This window comes from Pseudophryne corroboree, chromosome 1 (assembly GCF_028390025.1).
Source record: "Pseudophryne corroboree isolate aPseCor3 chromosome 1, aPseCor3.hap2, whole genome shotgun sequence".
In the NCBI taxonomy this organism is placed as follows: domain Eukaryota; kingdom Metazoa; phylum Chordata; class Amphibia; order Anura; family Myobatrachidae; genus Pseudophryne; species Pseudophryne corroboree.
The window spans coordinates 638851172-638866630 of NC_086444.1; the positions used below are offsets into that span (position 1 = coordinate 638851172).

General features: G+C 48.9%; 1 protein-coding gene across 3 annotated transcripts in view; it reads right to left on the reverse strand.

Moving 5' to 3' along the window:
• The window catches only part of LOC134904955 (protein Hook homolog 3), a 155144-nt gene extending 140693 nt beyond the window's left edge, over positions 1-14451 (reverse strand). For 2 of the 3 annotated variants that reach the window (XM_063914593.1, XM_063914594.1), the window contains exon 1: positions 14223-14450. In XM_063914593.1, coding sequence (XP_063770663.1) covers positions 14223-14279 — 57 coding nt within the window. In that variant the 5' untranslated portion in view covers positions 14280-14450. Of the gene's footprint in view, positions 1-14222 lie in introns of all 3 variants that reach the window. The other variant, XM_063914592.1, reaches the window with a different exon arrangement.
• Between the last annotated feature and the right edge of the window lie 1008 nt (positions 14452-15459).

A 15459-nucleotide genomic window follows, 5' to 3' on the forward strand; every position in this document is an offset into this window, starting at 1 on the left:
CCGGTAATTCTATTTCTCGTAGTCCGTAGTGGATGCTGGGAACTCCGTAAGGACCATGGGGAATAGCGGGCTCCGAAGGAGGCTGGGCACTCTAGAAAGATTTAGGACTACCTGGTGTGCACTGGCTCCTCCCACTATGACCCTCCTCCAAGCCTCAGTTAGGACACCGTGCCCGGACGAGCAGACATAATAAGGAAGGATTTTGAATCCCGGGTAAGACTCTTACCAGCCACACAAATCACACCGTACAACTCGTGATACTATATCCAGTTTGACAGTATGAAAACAACTGAGCCTCTCAACAGATGGCTCAACAATAACCCTTTAGTTAACAATAACTATTTACAAGTATTGCAGACAATCCGCACTTGGGATGGGCGCCCAGCATCCACTACGGACTACGAGAAATAGAATTACCGGTGAGTAAATTCTTATTTTCTCTGACGTCCTAGTGGATGCTGGGAACTCCGTAAGGACCATGGGGATTATACCAAAGCTCCCAAACGGGCGGGAGAGTGCGGATGACTCTGCAGCACCGAATGAGAGAACTCCAGGTCCTCCTCAGCCAGGGTATCAAATTTGTAGAATTTTGCAAACGTGTTTGCCCCTGACCAAGTAGCTGCTCGGCAAAGTTGTAAAGCCGAGACCCCTCGGGCAGCCGCCCAAGATGAGCCCACCTTCCTTGTGGAATGGGCATTTACAGATTTTGGCTGTGGCATGCCTGCCACAGAATGTGCAAGCTGAATTGTACTACAAATCCAGCGAGCAATAGACTGCTTAGAAGCAGGAGCACCCAGCTTGTTGGGTGCATACAGGATAAACAGCGATTCAGATTTTCTGACTCCAGCCGTCCTGGAAACATATATTTTCAGGGCCCTGACAACGTCTAGCAACTTGGAGTCCTCCAAATCCTTAGTAGCCGCAGGCACCACAATAGGCTGGTTCAGGTGAAACGCTGACACCACCTTAGGGAGAAACTGGGGACGAGTCCTCAATTCTGCCCTATCCATATGGAAAATCAGATAAGGGCTTTTACATGATAAAGCCGCCAATTCTGACACTCGCCTGGCTGAAGCCAAGGCCAATAACATGACCACTTTCCACGTGAGATATTTCAGATCCACGGTTTTTAGTGGCTCAAACCAATGTGATTTTAAGAAACTCAACATCACGTTGAGATCCCAAGGTGCCACAGGAGGCACAAATGGGGGCTGAATATGCAGCACTCCTTTCACAAATGTCTGAACTTCAGGTACTGAAGCTAGTTCTTTTTGAAAGAAAATCGACAGAGCCGAGATCTGTACTTTAATGGAGCCTAGTTTTAGGCCCATATTCACTCCTGCCTGCAGGAAATGCAGAAATCGACCTAGTTGAAATTCCTCTGTTGGGGCCTTTTTGGCCTCGCACCATGCAACATATTTCCGCCATATGCGGTGATAATGCTTTGCCGTAACATCTTTCCTGGCCTTAATAAGCGTAGGAATGACTTCTTCCGGAATACCCTTTTCCTTTAGGATCCGGTGTTCAACCGCCATGCCGTCAAACGCAGCCGCGGTAAGTCTTGGAACAGACAGGGCCCCTGTTGTAGCAGGTCCTGTCTGAGCGGTAGAGGCCACGGGTCCTCTGAGAGCATCTCTTGAAGTTCCGGGTACCACGCTCGTCTTGGCCAATCCGGAACCACGAGAATGGTGTTTACTCCTCGCTTTCTTATTATTCTCAATACCTTTGGTATGAGAGGCAGAGGAGGGAACACATAAACCGACTGGTACACCCACGGTGTCACTAGAGCGTCCACAGCTATCGCCTGAGGGTCCCTTGACCTGGCGCAATATCTTTTTAACTTTTTGTTGAGGCGGGACGCCATCATGTCCACCTGTGGTTTTTCCCAACGGTTTACCAGCATCTGGAAGACTTCTGGATGAAGTCGCCACTCTCCCGGGTGGAGGTCGTGTCTGCTGAGGAAGTCTGCTTCCCAGTTGTCCACTCCCGGAATGAACACTGCTGACAGTGCTAGTACATGATTCTCCGCCCATCGGAGAATTCTTGTGGCTTCCGCCATCGCCATCCTGCTTCTTGTGCCGCCCTGTCGATTTACATGGGCGACTGCCGTGATGTTGTCTGACTGGATCAGCACCGGCTGGTGTAGGAGCAGGGATTTTGCTTGACTTAGGGCATTGTAGATGGCCCTTAGTTCCAGAATATTTATGTGAAGGGAAGTCTCCTGACTCGACCATAGTCCTTGGAAGTTTCTTCCCTGTGTGACTGCCCCCCAGCCTCGAAGGCTGGCATCCGTGGTCACCAGGACCCAGTCCTATATGCCGAACCTGCGGCCCTCTAGAAGATGGGCACTCTGCAGCCACCACAGTAGCGACACCCTGGTTCTTGGAGACAGGGTTATCAAGCGATGCATCTGAAGATGCGATCCGGACCACTGGTCCAACAGGTCCCACTGAAAGATTCTGGCATGGAACCTGCCGAAGGGAATTGCTTCGTAAGAAGCCACCATCTTTCCCAGGACCCGCGTGCAGCGATGCACTGATACCTGTTTTGGTTTCAGAAGGTCTCTGACTAGAGATGACAACTCCCTGGCTTTCTCCTCCGGGAGAAACACTTTTTTCTGGACTGTATCCAGAATCATACCCAGGAACAGTAGTCGTGTCGTCGGAACCAGCTGTGACTTTGGGATATTCAGAATCCAGCCGTGCTGGTGCAGCACCTCCTGAGATAGTGCTACTCCCACCAACAACTGTTCCTTGGACCTCGCTTTTATTAGGAGATCGTCCAAGTACGGGATAATTAAAACTCCCTTTTTTCGAAGGAGTTTCATCATTTCCGCCATCACCTTGGTAAATACCCTCGGTGCCGTGGACAGTCCAAACGGCAGCGTCTGGAATTGGTAATGGCAATCCTGTACCACAAATCTGAGGTACTCCTGGTGAGGATGGTAAATGGGGACATGCAAGTAAGCATCCTTGATGTCCAGGGATACCATGTAATCCCCCTCGTCCAGGCTCGCAATAACCGCCCTGAGCGATTCCATCTTGAACTTGAATTTTTTTATGTATGCGTTCAAGGATTTCAAATTTAAAATGGGTCTCACCGAACCGTCCGGTTTCGGTACCACAAATAGTGTGGAATAGTAACCCCGGCCTTGTTGAAGTAGGGGTACCTTGATTATCACCTGCTGGGAATACAGCTTGTGAATTGCCGCTAGCACCGCCTCCCTGTCTGAGGGAGCAATCGGCAAGGCAGATTTTAGGAACCGGTGGGGTGGAGACGCCTCGAATTCCAGTTTGTACCCCTGAGATACTATTTGAAGGATCCAGGGATCCACCTGTTAGCGAGCCCACTGATCGCTGAAATTCTTGAGGCGGCCCCCCACCGTACCTGGCTCCGCCTGTGGAGCCCCACCGTCATGCGGCGGACTTGGAAGAAGAAGCGGGGGAGGACTTTTGCTCCTGGGAACCTGCTGTTTGTTGCAGTCTTTTTCCCCTACCTCTGCCTCTGGACAGAAAGGACCCGCCTTTTCCACGCCTGTTTTTCTGGGTCCGAAAGGACTGAACCTGATAAAACGGCGCCTTCTTAGGCTGTGAGGGGACATGGGGTAAAAATGCTGACTTCTCAGACGTTGCTGTGGAAACTAGGTCCGAGAGACCATCCCCAAATAATTCCTCACCCTTATATGGTAACACTTCCATGTGCTTTTTTGAATCTGCATCTCCTGTCCACTGGCGAGTCCATAAGCCTCTCCTAGCAGAAATGGACAATGCACTTACTTTAGATGCCAATCGGCAGATTTCCCTTTGTGCATCTCTCATATAAAAGACTGAGTCTTTTATATGGTCTATGGTTAACAGGATCGTGTCTCTGTCCAATGTGTCAATATTTTCTGACAGTTTATCTGACCACGCAGCGGCAGCACTGCACATCCAAGCTGACGCAATAGCTGGCCTAAGTATAATGCCTGTGTGTGTATATACAGACTTCAGGATCGCCTCCTGCTTTCTATCAGCAGGTTCCTTGAGGGCGGCCGTATCCGGAGACGGTAGTGCCACCTTTTTAGACAAACGTGTGAGCGCTTTATCCACTCTAGGGGGTGTTTCCCAACGTGACCTATCCTCTGGCGGGAAAGGGAACGCCATTAGTACCTTCTTAGGAATTACCAATTTTTTATCAGGGAAAGCCCACGCTTCTTCACACACTTCATTTAATTCATCTGATGGGGGAAAAACTACGGGTAGTTTTTTCTCTCCAAACATAATACCCTTTTTAGTGGTACCAGTAGTTATATCAGAAATGTTTAACACCTCTTTCATTGCCTCAATCATACAGTGAATGGCCTTAGTGGGCATCAGGTTTGACTCATCGTCGTCGACACTGGTGTCAGTATCCGTGTCGACATCTGGGTCTGCTTGAGGTAGCGGGCGTTTTAGAGCCCCTGACGACCCATGCGACGCCTGGGCAGGCACGAGCTGAGAAGTCGGCTGTCCCACATTTGGCATGTCGTCGATTTTCTTATATAAGGAGTCTATACATGCACTCATTACTTTCCATAAGCCCATCCACTCAGGTGTCTGCCCCGCAGGGGGTGACATCCCTTCTAAAGGCATCTGCTCCGCCTCCACATCATTATCCTCATCAAACATGTCGACACAGCCGTACCGACACACCGCACACACCCAAGGAATGCTCTGAATGAGGACAGGACCCACAAAAGCCCTTTGGGGGGACAGAGTGAGAGTATGCCAGCACACACCAGAGCGCTATATAATGCAGGGACTAACTAAGTTATGTCCCCTATAGCTGCTTTTTATATTATATATGTATTGCGCCCAAATTTAGTGCCCCCCCCTCTCTGTTTTTACCCTGTTCTGAAGTGTAGACTGCAGGGGAGAGCCAGGGAGCTTCCTTCCAGCGGATCTGTGAAGGAGAAATGGCGCCAGTGTGTCTGAGGGAGATAGCTCCGCCCCTTTTCCGCGGCCTATTCTTCCGCTTTTTTCTGGATTCTGGCAGGGGAATTTACCACATATATAGCCTCTAGGGCTATATATTGTGGTATTTTTGCCAGCCAAGGTGTTTTTATTGCAGCTCAGGGCGCCCCCCCCAAGCGCCCTGCACCCTCAGTGACCGGAGTGTGAAGTGTGCATGAGGAGCAATGGCGCACAGCTGCAGTGCTGTGCGCTACCTTGGTGAAGACTGATGTCTTCTGCCGCCGATTTTCCGGACCTCTTCTTGCTTCTGGCTCTGTAAGGGGGACGGCGGCGCGGCTCCGGGACCGAACACCAAGGACTGGGCCTGCGGTCGATCCCTCTGGAGCTAATGGTGTCCAGTAGCCTAAGAAGCCCAATCCGGCTGCAAGCAGGCGAGTTCGCTTCTTCTCCCCTTAGTCCCTCGCTGCAGTGAGCCTGTTGCCAGCAGGTCTCACTGAAAATAAAAAACCTAAAATTATACTTTCTTTCTAAGGGCTCAGGAGAGCCCCTAGTGTGCATCCAACCTCGGCCGGGCACGAAATCTAACTGAGGCTTGGAGGAGGATCATAGTGGGAGGAGCCAGTGCACACCAGGTAGTCCTAAATCTTTCTAGAGTGCCCAGCCTCCTTCGGAGCCCGCTATTCCCCATGGTCCTTACGGAGTTCCCAGCATCCACTAGGACGTCCGAGAAAGAGAGTTTGTTATACATGGTTGAGTCACATTATTATGACCACCAGCCAGAGAACCCACCATGTGCAGCATGGACAGCAGCTAGACGGGCTGAACTGTCATTTAAGACATACGTGTGGTAGCCCCGAGGTACATTTTGATGGGGAGCTGCTGCACCATAACGTTTAGGTTGGCACTAATGCACCGTCGTAGCCGACGTTTTCACCTCTCACATTAATGGCACGTGGTGCTTCCCAGTATTTGCAATGGTGCCATTTGTCCAATCACGATACACCATCACCACGTGAACAGTTGACAAACTGCGCTGTTTCAGAAATACTGCCACCCGGGGCCCGAAAGCAGATAATCATACCTTTTTGCAACTCGGCTAAACTGTCCAATGCTGTGAGACAACAATGCTAAACACCGTGCTATTGTGCTAACCAGTATACCTACCTATTGTCTACCAGCGTGTAGTATGGCTGACCGGCGGTCTCCTGACCACCGGTCAGCTTACCGACGCCGGGATCCCGGCAGCATACCGACGCCGGGATCCCGGCGGGGAGGGGAGAGTGCAGCAAGCCCCTTGCGGGCTCGGTGGCGACCTGCGGTCGCCACGGGTTCTATTCCCACTCTATGGGTGTCGTGGACACCCACGAGTGGAAATAGTCCCTGTTGGTCGGCATGCCGACCATCGGGATACTGAGCCGGCGGGATGGTGGAGGAGGTCATGTGACTGTCGGTCAGCAGACCGGCGGTCACATGAATACCACCCGTCTACCACATAGCATGATGAAAACACAGCAGCAGTTTGGGAAGTGCTAGGCTTGTTTTAGGTGCCTCATGCAAGTGACAAGTTTTGTCCCAAGTTTTTTTTTGTACTGGTAATGCTGGCAGGGACAGGTTTACACATGTAGAGGGTGTATTTCACCAGTGCTACCATTTCTGCAAGATAATTTTGTTACATGGAGTAAACAAATGAAATGGTGTTCCAAGAATTAAACCACTTCAATTATTATTCAGATATGGACAATGGGCCTAATTCATGTTTGTACGCAATTGCGATTTTTTTTAAGCTTCGGAACTGCTAATCTTAGCAAGTGAAGCTGCCGTGCAGAAAAGATAATAGACACCCACTGGAGCCATCACAAACTCAGTCTCAACTGTGTACACATACGCAGACTTTATGCAAGAACGAGGAACTACTAGAGTAGACCTATGGCTGCGCAGAATTTGCGTGGCAGTAGCGACGTGGGCATCATGTTTCTCTACGTACATGATCGCAGCTGACAGTAGATACACACCCTGAAAACGGCCATGAGACGCCTGAATTTTTACTGCCACTCCCTAATACCACCCCAAAAGTTTTACATGAGCCACTGCCGGTAGGTCGCGAAGAAGATTCTTCACTTGTCGTAGGCCGTTATATATGGCCCTCAATTCCAGTACGTTGATGTGCAGACAAGCCTCCTGGCTTGACCACAGTCCCTGAAAATTTCTTCCTTGTGTGACTGCTCCCCATCCTCGGAGGCTCGCGTCCGTGGTTATCAGATCCCAGTCTTGAATGCCGAACCTGCGACCCTCTAGAAGGTGAGCACTCTGCAGCCACCACAGGAGAAACACCCTGGCCCTGGGGGACAGGCTTATCTTCTGATGTATTTGTAGATAGGACCCGGACCACTTGTCCAGAAGGTCCCACTGAAATGTCCTCGCATGAAACCTGCCGAAGGGGATGGCCTCGTAGGCTGCCACCATTTTCCCCAGAACTCGAGTGCATTGATGAACAGACACTCTTTTTGGTTTTAGCAGGTCTCTGACCATGTTCTGGAGGTCCTGGGCTTTTTCCATTGGGAGAAAAACCCTCTTCTGTTCCGTGTCCAGAATCATGCCTAGGAATGATAGTCGAGTCGTTGGAATCAACTGTGACTTTGGCAGATTTAGAATCCAACCGTGCTGTTGTAGCACTCTCAGTGAGAGCGATACGCTTTTCAGCAATTGATCTCTCGATCTCGCTTTTATCAGGAGATCGTCCAAGTACGGGATAATTGTGACTCCCTGCCTGCGCAAGAGCACCATCATCTCCGCCATCACCTTGGTGAAAATTCTCGAGGCCGTGGAAAGCCCAAACGGCAACGTCTGAAACTGGTAATGACAGTCCTGTACAGCGAATCTCAGGTACTCCTGATGAGGAGGATATATTGGGACATGAAGGTATGCATCCTTTATGTCTAGCGACACCATAAAATCCCCCCCTTCCAGACTGGAGATCACTGCCCGGAGCGATTCCATCTTGAATTTTAACTTTTTCAAGTACAGGTTTAGGGATTTTAGATTTAAAATGGATCTGACCGAGCCATCCGGCTTCGGGACCACGAACGGGGTTGAATAGTACCCTTTCCCCTGTTGGACTAGGGGAACCTTGATAATCACCTGCTGCTGACACAGCTTTTGAATTGCAGCTAACACTACTGCCCTCTCTGGTGGAGAAGCTGGTAAGGCCGACTTGAAAAATCGGCAAGGGGGCACCTCTTCGAATTCCAGTTTGTAGCCTTGGGATACAATTTCCATCGCCCAAGGATCCACGTCTGACAGAACCCAGACCTGGCTGAAGAGTCGAAGACGTGCCCCCACCGGTGCGGACTCCCTCAGTGGAGTCCCAGCGTCATGCGGTGGATTTAGTAGAAGCCGGGGAGGACTTCTGTTCCTGGGAACTAGCTGAAGCAGGCGTTCTTTTCCCTCTACCCTTATCTCTGGCGAGGAAGGATGAGCCCCGACCTCTTCTGGACTTATGCGACCGAAAGGACTGCATCTGTTATTGCAGAGTTTTCTTTTGCCGCGGGGGAACAAAAGGCAAAAAGGTAGATTTACCCGCGGTAGCTGTGGAAACCAGGTCCGCAATACCTTCCCCGAATAAAACTTCACCTTTGTAAGGTAAAACCTCCATATGCTTCGAGTCGGCATCACCAGTCCATTGGCGGGTCCACAGGGCTCGCCTAGCAGAAATCTCCATGGCGTTGGCTCTTGAACCTAGCAGCCCAACGTCTCTTTGAGCGTCTCTCATATATAAGACTGCGTCTTTAATATGACCTATGGTCAATAAAATGGTATCCCTATCTAGGGTATCAATGTCAGCTGACAAGGTATCTGTCCAAGCTGCAACTGCGCTACATATCCATGCCGATGCTATTGCCGGTCTGAGTAAAGCACCCGTATGCGTATAAATAGATTTTAAGGTAGTTTCCTGTCTGCGATCAACAGGATCCTTGAGGGCTGCCGTGTCAGGAGACGGTAGCGCCACCTTCTTGGACAAGCGCGTTAAAGTCTTGTCTACCCTGGGCGAGGATTCCCACCGTACCCTGTCCTGTGCAGGGAAAGGATACGCCATAAGAATCCTCTTGGGAATCTGCAGTTTTTTGTCTGGAGTTTCCCAAGCTTTTTCAAATAACTCGTTCAGCTCATGAAATGGGGGAAAGGTTACCTCAGGTTTCTTTTCCTTATACATGCGCACCCTTGTGTCAGGGACAGAGGGGTCATCTGTGATATGCAAAACATCTTTTATTGCAATAATCATATAATGAATACTTTTGGCCACCCTTGGGTGTAACCTTGCATCATCGTAGTCGACACTGGAGTCAGAATCCGTGTCGGTATCAGTGTCTGCTATTTGGGATAGAGAACGTTTCCGAGACCCTGAAGGGCCCTGTGACACAGTCAAAGCCATGGATTGACTCCCTGCTTTTTCCCTGGACTCTGCTTTGTCCGTCCTCTTATGTAATATAAGGTCACATTTGCATTTAAAACATTCCACATGTCCAACCAATCAGGTGTCGGCGTTGCCGATGGAGACACCACAATCATCTGCTCCACCTCCTCCTTAGATGAGCCTTCCGCTTCAGTCACGTTGACACACTGGTACCGACACCCCCACATACACAGGGATATATTTATATGGAGACAGTTCCCCAATAAGGCCCTTTGGAGAGACCGAGAGAGAGAGTATGCCAGCACACACCCAGCGCCAACTGACACTGGAAACAAATTCCCAGATAATATAGCGCTTTTATATATAATTATCTGTGCAATACACTCACTGCGCCTTACAAGTGCCCCCCCCCCTCTTTTCAGCCCTGTGTCACTGTGTTCAGCAGGGGAGAGTCCGGGGAGCCAGCTTCTCTGCAGTACACTGTGAAGAAAATGGCGCTGGTTAGTGGCGCTGGCTTCGGTCCTGCTCAATTTTGTATAACTGGCGGGGGGTTTTTATAACTACTGCCTCCGCAGCCTATATATACTTATATGCCAGTCCTAGAGGTTTATATTGCTGCCAAGGGCGCCCCCCCCCCCCTGCACCCATCAGTGCCTGCTCGTGTGTGTTGTGTGTGGGAGCAATGGCGGAAGATCTGAAGTCTTCTGCCGCCTTTGAAGTCTTCTTTTCTTCTTATACTCACCCGGCTTCTATCTTCCGGCTCTGTGAGGAGGTCGGCGGCGCGGCTCTGGGACGAACGGCGAGGGGAGACCTGCGTTCCGACTCCCTCTGGAGCTAATGGTGTCCAGTAGCCTAAGAAGCAGAGCCTATCACTTAAGTAGGTCTGCTTCTCTCTCCTCAGTCCCACGATGCAGGGAGCCTGTTGCCAGCAGTGCTCCCTGAAAATATAAAACCTAACAAAATTCTTTTTTCAGAGAAACTCAGGAGAGCTCCCTGTAATGCACCCAATCTCCTCTGGGCACAGGATCTAACTGAGGTCTGGAGGAGGGGCATAGAGGGAGGAGCCAGGGCACACCCATTCTGAAATTTTTTATAGTGCCCATGTCTCCTGCGGAGCCCGTCTATACCCCATGGTCCTTACGGAGTCCCCAGCATCCTCTAGGACGTAAGAGAAATTAAGGATGACTCCTGCCGGCGCAGGAGCCCTGGCGCCATTTTTCCTGTTGCAGCGGCTGCGCGTGACGTCACACAGCTGCAGCGACCGCACCCCCGACACGCCCCTGTTGGCGCGTACCAGCCCACCGTTTTGGCTGGCACCCCCCCCCCCCCCGCAACGCTCCGTTTCCTCCCAGAAAACGGAACGTTGCCTCCCTGCGCCCGCCTTGCATTTTCTGCGGCCCCCCGCAGTAGGGCCCGTTTCGCATGCGCCCACGCCACCTCCGCAAAAATTCCGTACGAATCGCTACTTGCGATTCTTACTGAATTTTCCCCTATATCTTATTTTTATTTTATAGAAATATAATTGTGTGAGCATTAATGCTCAAAAGGCAGATGTGACTAACTTGGAACATGATCTCTACTAAATAGGTGAATGACCAAATCACGTGGGGAGGTGTATCAATATTATATACCATACATATAAGAGTATATTAAATGAACACATACACATGATCTATGCTACTGCTTATTACTTTGTCGACACAAAACATTTTATCAAAGCTGACCACACAACAGACAACTTAACCTATCTATAAACTAGAAGAACTTGACCAATATTTCCAGACAAGTAGCTGGTCCAAGTTTCTCATATCTGGACTTTAGTGATCATAATCACGGTACATAAGGTTTTGACCAGGGGAAATATAGTTATAGTGCAATACTGCATATGAAAGAACAAAGTGCTCCATAGCAGTGGCACCTCCATTGGCAGGACTGTAATCAGTATGCTCTGCATTTCTGAACAATGGGGCAAATTCAGACTGGATCGCTGCTGCAATCGCAGTCTGAAGTCCCTCTGGGGAGTGCGCTCGCACCCTGGGAGCCCAGTGTGATGCTAAAAACTTCTCATGGCTGCAATCGCCTCTGCCTGATTGACAGTCCGAGGCGGTCGCGGGGCGGGAGGAGGTGTGCCAAGGGTGTTAGAACGTCGTTGGCGGGGTATAGTCTGGACAACACAGGCGTGTCTGGACTGTTGCGGTGGCGAGCCGAGGTGGCAAGCCGCGGTGGCTGCATGATGTCACACGCAGCCACTGCGCCCCGGCGGGTAGTGCGTAGCCGCCTGCCAGCACAGCTAGGACGCGCACTAGCTGCTCTGGCAGGGAGCTACTTAGCGGGTGCGCAAGCATCGCCGCCATGCAATGCTTTCGCACCCATGCGGGTGGGAGGGGGGAGTAGGGCCTGACATGCGGGGCGGATTAGCACTGTATGCACAGTGCGATTTTCTGGCCAGCGAATTTCACATTATCTCTCAGCATACACACTGGGCACCTTTAGATATCAACAACAACACATGAAGGGGAAAATGTACTAAAGCTTCTAAAAGTGGAAAGTAGTGATGTTGCCTAAGGCAACCGATCAGATTATTTCTATCATTTTCTAGAATGTAGTAAAGAATTAATACACAGAATCTAATTGGTTGCTATGGGCAACATCACTACTTTTTTTTACTTTTAGAAGCTTTAGTAAATTTACCCCGAAGTGTTAAAAAAAAGAAGAGAAAACAAGTGAGATGTTTCCTGTATGCAGGTAGTCACAGGGAGTAGGAGCGATATTTCTAGCCACCTGAGAGTTGGAAAATGATAGCAGAGGGTGCACTCACTATTTGCCATTTATACTGATGTGGACTTAAAAGGGACATTCCTAGCAGTAATAAATCTGTAAATTGTGAAGCTTTCTATGGAAATTAGATACATGTGGTAGCTATGTGGAAACACTCTCACATCCTGTATATAGAAGTAATCACATGCCTAATACCACTGAAAGTGGGCTGGCATATGTAATTTAGAGGATTACAACAGATCTACAAGAAATTTCTGCCTAGGGTTAAACAAGGGTACTACTGTACCCTTCATTAGGTGCAACTGCCAAATACAACAGGTACTCCATATAATAAAGTATGATTGCCAGTACATCATACCAACATTCAAGTGGCAATGTTAACCTGAGTTACAGATGTACTTAATAAACAATGATACACTGGTCTTATTAGGTTGACAGTCTACATGACCAGAACTGCTAATTCATGATTGTTAAATGCAGTGTAGAAAGGAAAGTAAAATGTAATTTTTTCATGTAACTATACTTTCATGATTGCTATACTAAACAATGCAGCCATCATTTTATTTCTCCAACTTCAATATGTTCATTGCCTGCCTCACTCACAAGCTGCCCTTTAGCCCGAGTAGTGCCTGTATAACTTAAAGGAACCTTTTTTTGTTTAATTTATCAAAAGCAAACATTGTGTGCTGATGGCAACATGGATGTACAGCTCTCTATGCTGGTAAAGAAAGGGTTCAGAGGTCAATCTAGTACAGTGGTTCTCCTGTGCACAGCCCATACAATTGACAAACTGGAGGTAAATTTTGCCATACAGAGGCAAAGTTGTCACAGCTAAAGTTTGGTGGTTGCTCATAAGAAAATGCACATTTCCATTCTCCCAAAAGCCATATATAGTAGTCAGGCCTATTCTATCACTGGTCAACTATCCCCACTGATGCTGGATTCCACATTTGATAAAATGACACTGAAATCTGGCTCATAAGTGGAAAAAAACTTCAGCACTGTGTCTGCAATTCCCAAACTGTAATGTAAGCAATATCCTGACACTTAGTAACATGAGAATTAGAGACAGATTGCCAAATGAACCATCATAAAACATAGGAAAATCAACTCGGTTATACCGATGACCCAAAAAATAATTTCTGTTGTGTCTGACAAGTACTGATTTCTAAAAGTCCCAGCATGCAAACAAATACACAGTACGTAAACTGTATGATGTATTCTCTCGGGAAAACTCCAAAGGAGTACAAAATGTAAATGTTATGACAATATGCTAACCAATAGAATAGTAGAACTAGCATGCCTTTCTCTTGTATCAAATTATTTACAGCACTAAGGAAACTGTAACAAACAATACCCAATCAGACTGTCATGATATCATGATGTAGTGATGGCAGATACAATCTGCAGAGACTCTGAGAGGAGACACAAAGAGCAAGATTGTCCCATTGTACCAAATCCAGAGGCCTTATCACATCTGTACAAGCAGTACACCATCACTAGCAGCCTAGTCATACAAACCCAGTAATTAGCATGACAGCCCGACATTAGCAGACCAGTACACCTGACAGTGCAAACACAATTTGCCAATTGTATACATTTTTTGGATATGTCACCGATTTGTTTTATAACGCAAACTGCTATATCGTGCTATATACTTATCAAACCTACATTAGTGATAGGAGTAATATTAGGTATCAGTACATAGCAGCACTGGCATCTGGCATATCCCTGTCATCATGTCCACATACTATGGATGCTGAACCCAAATCTGACAGAAGCCACAATTAACTTAGAGGTCCTAGCAAAGCGTTGGCAGCACCAGGAATGTCATGTTTACACCAGATCAAACCCATGTCAGATGTTTTGCTATGTGTCCCTGTATATCAAACAGTGTACACCACTACTGATTATGCTGGCGCTGTATGCTTTCATCTGACAAGTCTATAGCCCCAGCGGCCCATTACATAGTGACCCCTGGGGGAACAGCTCCCGCTTAGACTACACCCGATTCGGGTGATGAAACAATGACAGCAGCCGGCAGTGTATGCAGGGCCTGGGGGTGGGGGATGGGGCAGCCCTGCGGCTGCTTCCACACTTACCCACGTCAACAGACTCTCACACAGATCCACCCGGTCCAGGCTCTCCACGTTTAACATCCTCCCTCCGTGCCGCTACTCGCCGGTGTACCCGGCGCTGGCTGCTGTGTCAGGCTTGGGGAGGGGGTGATCCCGGGAGGTTCCCAGCAGCCGGCGTCCCCTCCGTCTCTGGGCTGCTCCCTCCGGGTGCTGCTGGCTGCTGCCTTGCTGGGGGATGGGTGGTCGGTCTCCTCCTCTTCCCCCTGCTGCTCGCTCTGTCTCCGTCTATGGATGATGATGAGGAGGCAGCTGACACCCAGCGCACACTGCGCAAAATCGCAGCGGCAGCAGCATCCAGTGCTGGATATTTGGCATAGCGTCGCCCCGGGAGTCCTGTTCCTGCACCCCGGTCACCCGGCATCATATGGGACGGCGGATTTACTAAGCGCGGTGCTGCCTGTCACTGCTGGTGCGGGGTCTGCCGGCAACACTGAGCCCTCCGTCACCACCACGGCCTCCTGCCTCTAGTGTTGGTTGAGGAGGGTATGGATGAAGCTGTACTGGGGAAATCATTTTTCTGTGCCCGATGCACAGGTCCGGAGAGCACATTACATAGGTCACACTACAGCTAAGGCACTATCCCAAATCACATATGTTTAGCTATTATAATGGAATTGTCTGTTACTTTTAGTAGCCTATAATTTTGGAAAAGCAATACAATGCTTCTTTTTGGGTGTTAGATACACTAGGGGCTCCGTTTAATAGTGAGACATAACCACTTTATATGGAGATGTATCAAATCTTGGAGTAAAGTGGAGAGAGATAAAGTACCAACCAATCAGCTCCTGTTATTTTTCTAGCTCAACCTGTAAAAATGACAGAAGCTGGCTGGTTGGTACTTTATCTCTCTCTAATCTTCTAATCTAGGGGGTAATTCCAAGTTGATCGCAGCAGGAAATTTTTTAGCAGTTGGGCAAAACCATGTGCACTGCAGGGGGGCAGATATAACGTGCAGAAAGAGTTAGATTTGGGTGGGTTATTTTGTTTCTGTGCAGGGTAAATACTGGCTGCTTTATTTTTACACTGCAATTTAGATTGCAGATTTAACTCACCACACCCAAATCTAACTCTCTCTGCACATGTTATATCTGCCCCCCCTGCAGTGCACATGGTTTTGCCCAACTGCTAAAAAATTTACTGCTGCGATCAACTTGGAATTACCCCCCTAATGCGCCCTACACACTGGGCGATAAAACTGGAA